Raw genomic sequence first — 6,450 nt, 5'->3', positions numbered from 1 at the left:
GGGCAGGTGAGAGCCTCGCTCAGTGCCAGGCCAGGTCCTCTGGTTCGTTCTGTCATAGGGGTGGGACACAGATGAAGGCAGCTGGGAACAGCCACCATCCCCCTGGGAGGAGGGAGGGGGGCCACAGAAATGGCCAGAGGGTCTCGTGGAGCCCGGCTGGGCCCCCACTGCGGGCTGTGGGTCCCGAGGGTCGAGGAGCCCTGGGCCCTGACCTGCTCTCCCTCTTTCTCTCCAGGAGATGTCCCCTGGGACCTGGAGAGCCCGCCCATGTGCCTGACTGTGGGGCCAGGGCCCATCCGCACCCTGCTGAGCCTGGAGGATACTGTGTGGGCCAGCTGTGGGCCCCGGGTCACCGTCATGGATGCCACCAGCCTGCAGACTCAGGTACTGGCCTTTCCTGGTGGCTTGTGGGGTCCTCGGCCGGGCACCCCTTGCTGACTCTTCTTACCCTCTACCTGGCACTGCTCTCTGCTCTCATGTGTGTCTCAGGGAGCAGTCAGAGTTTGTCAGGAAGCAGAGGGGACCCATGATCCCCACTGGGCCCAGCCCTTTGCCCCCACCCCTCTGCCCCCACACACATCCCCGGGGCTGCCATGAGGGGAAGGGTCCAGACTGCACCAGGCTGTGAGCCGCACCCTGGCTGTGTCCGTTGCTGCCCGTGGAGGTGGAGCTGGGGACCCTGCCCTCGCACTGGCGTCTCGGACACAGCTGTGTCGAGGAGACGGCCAGTGGGGACACAGCGGTCCTGGAGGCTGGGCTCTTTAAACAGCATGGAGGTGGAGGCTGCTGGGTTCTGCCTTGCCCTGTGGCGAGCACTGCCCATGCCTTGGCCCCTAGGACGAGGGCCTGGTCCCAGGGGCTTGTTTCTGGCTCAGCCTGGGTGCACACTGCCACTGGCTGCCAGCATTACCCACCCCGCCTCACTTTATCTGTAAAGTGGGGTGATGCTAGCACTGTGTAGAGCTACCTAGAGCAGTGAACGAAAGTGTTTATGCAAAAGGACTGACATGAAGTAAGTGTTTGGTGCGCGTTAGTTATCATTGTAATTATCTGCCTAACTTAGATCCCGTTGCTGTCTGGATATGCGGTTTATTTGGAAAACCAAGTTGCTTCCTCAGAGTCGGTGTCAGCGGGTGTGGGGCGTGTGTCCACATTGTATTCCTGCCAACAGCCGTCCTAGGCGTGGGAGACACGTGGACGGGGCGGATGGCAGGGGCCTGGCCGGCCCAGCTCTCCTCTGGTTCTGCCCCTCGCCAGCCGCCGTGCAGCCCTGCCTGGGCCCCGCACCTCAGCTCTGGCCTGACCGTGACTGTCCCTGGGGCCTACTGGCCACCGCGCTCCAGCGAGAGGCCGCGATGATTTAAGATTAGTTCTGGACCAGCTGCTCTTACAAAGAGGATCGATAGGGCCTTTCACCTGCTTTGCACAGCATGGAGGGTGTCAGGGGAGCTCTGGGAGCGGGGAGGCAGGTGGAGGAAGGGGAGGCCCCACCGCGGGAACGGGGAAGCACGTGCCCGTGCTGCAGCCAGGGAGACTGAAAAGTTTGTGTGGGCAGCTCGCCTTCCGGGCACCCCGGGCACCGTGACAACGTGATCGCCATGCATACTTAATAAAGCTGCGCTCCACTGCTGCTTGGCATAGAGAGGAAGCCGCCTGCCCTCGCGCCGGGCTCCAGAAACGGCTGCTGCCGATGAGCCCCGGCCTGCATGGCCACTCCACGCTTGTCCTGTCCTGGTGCCCTGCGCGGCCAGCCAGGTGCGAGGATCAGCCTGGAGACGGGGCTGCTGTTCGGGCCGCGGTGGTCCCTGACCGTGAGCTTAGGACCCAGCACCTGCGGGCAAGGGCCGACATGCCCCCTCGGCAGCAGCATGCGCCGCCTTCTAGCAAGTCCTCCCCCAGGCTCCAGAAAACCCCTCTGCGGATCCGAGATGCTTAGAGCTACTCCGTGCTCTAAGCCGGGTGGAAGGTGCTGTTGGCCACGGGTGTGGCTAGTGTGGCTCTGGCCCAAATGAGAACATGTGAGGTTAATCTAGGGACTGTGTCAACTCCAGGGAGCCTTCCCTGGTTCCTCCCATCCCCAGGAAGTGATGTTAACCAACATATGTTGGGTACTTAGTGTTGAGCAGGTATGGGTTTCAGTACTTTGCATGGATTAATCCTCCAATCGCCCTGTGAAATGAGTACTATTATCATCCCCACTTTACAGGGGAGGAAACGGAGGTCCAGAGAGGCTAAGTGACTTACCCAAGGTCACACAGCTAGGAGGAGGCCAGGTTGGGATCCGAGCACAGGCATTCAATAGCTGAGTCTGCTCTTAACCTTGGTGTCGGCGGCCTGGGTAGGCGGAAGGCTGTCTCCTTTGGGCCGCATTGTGCCCCACAGGCTCTGTCCTGTCACATGTGACTCTTGGGGACTCTTATTTGTTCACATACCTGTGTTTTCCATCAACATGTCGTCTGGGCTTAGCATGGCTCCCCGTTCACGTCGTTTCCCCGGTGTCTGTCTAGCTCACGTAGCTCACATGGCAGGCACACTGAGCGAAGACTTGTATACGGACACGTGGCATCCGGTGTCCAGGTCCTCGTGTAGGGTGCTGGAGGGGTGGACATGAGAAAGACCTGATCTCGGCAGCTCGAGAGCTTAAAGTCCAGTGTGGGAGCAGACCCGGAATGGCCAGCGTCAGCCAGTGTCAGCCACCCCTGGCGGTGGGGGCACGCCCAGGCTCGGTGGGAACTCAGGGAAGGCCAAAGCGTGTCAGCTGGCCAGACCCAGCTGGAGGAGGGACAGGGACAGGGGAGGTGCTGGGAGGGCAGGATCCTTGAGCGAGGCTGGACACTGACGGCCGAGGGAGGAGGGAATGGGGAGGATGTTTCTGTAGAGAGAGCTCCACAAAGCCCCGGCCAGAGACAGCCTGGGGTGTGGGACGTTGGCTGGGGTGCATAGCTCCCCAGGGAGGGGCCTTTGAGCCAGGCTCAACCTGGGCTGTCTCCATTAGGCCCGCTTGGCCCCTGCCAGCCACCCCTGACCTTGCCGAGCCTGTTCCCCTTGGAGCCAGAGCCTGCAGTCTGTCTCTGGGTTTGACGCTGGCCCACCAACTGCTTGTTCAGCTCCTTGATCCCAGCGGAGGCAGCAGCGAGGCTGTTAAATAATAATGTAGCTCGCCAGGGCCTGTGTCAACACCGCATCCTCCGTGTTCATTATCTAGATCGCCACCTTCAAAGTCTAATCCAGTCTTCTGGAGTTCATTTTAACCGATCGCTGGAGGGGAAAACCAGCTGTGGGATGATTGTTGCATCTTAATTTAAAAAAAAAACATATTGGGGACAGGTCGATGGGAGGCCTGTGGCGTGTGAGGTACGCTCTGCCGAGTGGGGGAGGCCTGCATGCCAGGCAGGTCTGTTCTCTGACATCGCGTGGGCTGGGGTCTCCGTCGCCCCTGCTTGTGGGGGGGGCTGGCGGTTGTGGAGGCTGGGCTGGGCCGCGAGTGTGCTTCACGTGATTGGGGTCTCACGTCGCTGCAGAGAGATCAGTGGGCCCTTACAGATGGGGAAGCGGACCGGAAGGCAGGCCTTTGACCTGTGGTCTGTGGCCTCCGCTCCCCAGCCACGCTGGCCCCTTCGTTGGTCTCCGAATGTGCCAAGCTCCTCTCCACCAGCAGGCTTGTGCCTCTGCTGTTCCCCTGCTTGGAACACCATTCCCACAGCTTCCCTTGGGTAGCTCCTTTCCATCGCTCAGGTCTCAGCTCAGCTGCCCCCTCAGTGGCACCTGCTCTGACAGCTCCATCAGAGTCACCTTTGCTTCCGGTCCCAGTCTTGACACACCCTCTGCCTTTATTGTCATCAGAGCACTGGTCACGTTCAGAAATTCCCTCCTGGGCTGTTATCTGTTGGCCCCCACTGGGCCGTAAACAGGCGAAAACAGGGCCCGGTCTGTCTTGCTTCCTGGCGTGTCCCAGGGCTGGGCCCAGCACTGCCCCTCAGCCAGCGTTGGTGGGTGCCTTTCCTCTGTAGGGCAGGCAGCCAGGTGGGGCTGGTGGGGTTGTGCCACGAGGTTGTACCTGTTCTCTCTAGGCAGACAGGTGAAAATCTGGGCAGGAGGCGGCTCAGGGCACCTGGGCCAGCTACAGGTGTCCGGGAGGGACGGCCTTCCAAGAAGCGGGGCAGAGGTCACACCCAGAGACGACGGGAAGGAATTTGGGTAAAGGGCTGGGCAGAGGGTCTTGTGACCGGGACGGCTGGGTCCTGCTCAATGGTGGCAGAGTGATTTGGGCAGGTGGGACATATGTGGGTGTGTCACACAGAGGTCCCACCTCTGACCTGCCCCCACTGCAGCCAGCCTTGAGTTGTTTCCATGGCAACCCCTGTTCCCCAGAGCCTCCTTGGTACAGCTGCAGAAGCAGGGGGTGAGGCTCGCTGCCCCGCCGGAAAGTGCCAGAACGCAGGGCAAATCGTGCCCTGTCTGGGCACCGGGCCTGGCTCCCGCCTGCGGGCTAATCGGGCAACCGTCTTGCATTAGACCCCGGCTCCCCCCCTTCGGAAAAGCCTGTCTGGACTCCCTGCCTCCCCCGACACACACGGCCTGGGTCACAACCCTGGGACCCGCTGCTGCGGCACAGGCCGTTCTCATAGCCCTGGTCACAGCTGCGTGTTGATGTCTTGGGGACGGTTATCAGATTACCTGTCTGTGGGGCAGGACACGCCTGCTTGGCTCCCACTGAGCCCACTACCTGCTGGTGCCGAGACCCGGCCGACACGCAGTTGGTGCTCAGGGAAGGGCCCTAAAGGACGGATGGCTTTTCCCTTAGGGAACTGGGCTCCGTCTGTGGTGGGCCCACTAACTGTGGAAGGGAGATGTGGGTAGGGCGCCCGCAGAACAGCTGACCCAGGGCTTGATTTTGACGGGCTTCCGAGCTCGGCGCCAAGCACGTGAAGGGCTTCCCAAAGCTGGTGATGCTGGCAGCCGCCGCCCCCTGGTCCCGGACGCTGGCCTCTGGGGCCGGCCCTGACGCCGTCCATCACTGAGCGTACCAGATGAGAAACCTCTTTGGTTCTTGGACACCGGCGGCCTTCAGATTTCCCCCTGCCCATCCCCATGCACACCCACCTTCCCCACCCTTAATTTTCACGTTTAGTGCCCAAACTTAGTTTGCATATATTAGCTGTTGTAAATCTATCATAACAGTGTGACGCGGCATGAATAATGCATCACTGGGCTGTATTAGTTTTCTGTCTCCTATCTTATTTATGACACGAAACGGGTGAGAATTTGCAAAAAGCAAAATCCAGGCGCAGGGCTTCTTGGGTAATGGTATGCAAATTGGCGTGAGGGCTGAAACATTCACCAAGTCCTCGGGTTCGGGGAGCCGCGAAGCCGGGGCCCCGTGCTGGGGCCCCCTGAGCCTGTGGGTTGCGGTCACGTCACTCCATGGAGTCATCTCAGTTCAGCAGTTTTGCCGTAATTTTGTTTTGCGTGCCACTGTTATTGTTGTCATCCTGTCCTTTTTTTCACATTACGAGTTGGCAGGTGAAATGAGAAATTGGTTTTCTAAAGGTTGTGGAGACTTCCCCGGAGGCTCCGACCGTAGCAGGTTCCAGAAGGGTGAGCGATTCCCAGCAGCAGGGAGAACTGAGGTTCGACGTTCAGAACGACTTCCTCTCAGGAAGCCTGGGAAGGGTGGGGGCGGGGATGGGCTCAAGGATTCCCACGGGGCAGCATCGGAGGATTCGGGGCTGGGTTTGCCGACTTCGCTCCAGGTGCTGGGGTCGTGACGGGGTGTCTCTGGGCACGTCTCGTGGGGCTGGGGATGGCCAAGCACAGGGTTCCAGGCCCCCTCTGTCCTCACCGGGGAGCTCAGATCTTTCTTGTGTCCAGTACTAAGTCTGCATCCTCCCGCAGGGTTGCAAATATCTGTGAGCAAGGACAAAGTCTTGTGTCCTCTGTATTTTTCTAGGGTGCGAGTGCTGGTGTTGAGCCAATTTCTCTGTCTTCGGCTTTCTTTCTCCCCCTCCATGATCCTACCCGCACACCCCCACCCCACCGCCACCCCCCGACCAGTTCTTCTCTTCTGCCTGGGCTTTGAGCCACCCAGGACTCCTGGCTACCCCGGCCCCCTTGCCCATGACACTCACATGGCCACTGGGCTCTGATGACCAGAGGCAAAGGACTGGGCGTTGGCTCCTGCAGAATATCCGGGGAGAGAAGGGAGCTTTGTGGTATGGGTGCTGAGATGAGACCAGCGGCCAGCACAGATCCAGGCTGGCTCAGAGCAGGCACTGGATGCAGGAGCCTTATCCCAGCACACGTGCTCAGCTGTGGGATAGACGCACCTGCCCCTGAGCCTAGGAGTGGAGTGAGTGTGGCCAGGTGATGGGCCAGGTGATGGACCAGGCTTCCTGGGCAGGTTCAGTGAGGTTGGGACGGGTGGGAAGGGCTCCTGAACAGTGTAAGCAG

General features: G+C 60.4%; 1 protein-coding gene across 1 annotated transcript in view; it reads left to right on the top strand.

Annotated features, from left to right (window-relative positions):
- The window catches only part of ARHGEF10L (Rho guanine nucleotide exchange factor 10 like), a 134,342-nt gene that overhangs the window by 106,012 nt on the left and 21,880 nt on the right, over positions 1-6,450 (top strand). Inside the window, exon 27 of the mRNA XM_023532645.1 lies at positions 236-384. Coding sequence (XP_023388413.1) covers positions 236-384 — 149 coding nt within the window. The remainder of the gene's footprint in view (positions 1-235; positions 385-6,450) is intronic.

This window comes from Pteropus vampyrus, unplaced genomic scaffold (genome assembly GCF_000151845.1).
Source record: "Pteropus vampyrus isolate Shadow unplaced genomic scaffold, Pvam_2.0 Scaffold86, whole genome shotgun sequence".
NCBI classification, from domain to species: domain Eukaryota; kingdom Metazoa; phylum Chordata; class Mammalia; order Chiroptera; family Pteropodidae; genus Pteropus; species Pteropus vampyrus.
The sequence above is the reverse complement of the archived record's forward strand: the minus strand, read 5'-3'. Positions and strand labels throughout refer to the sequence as shown.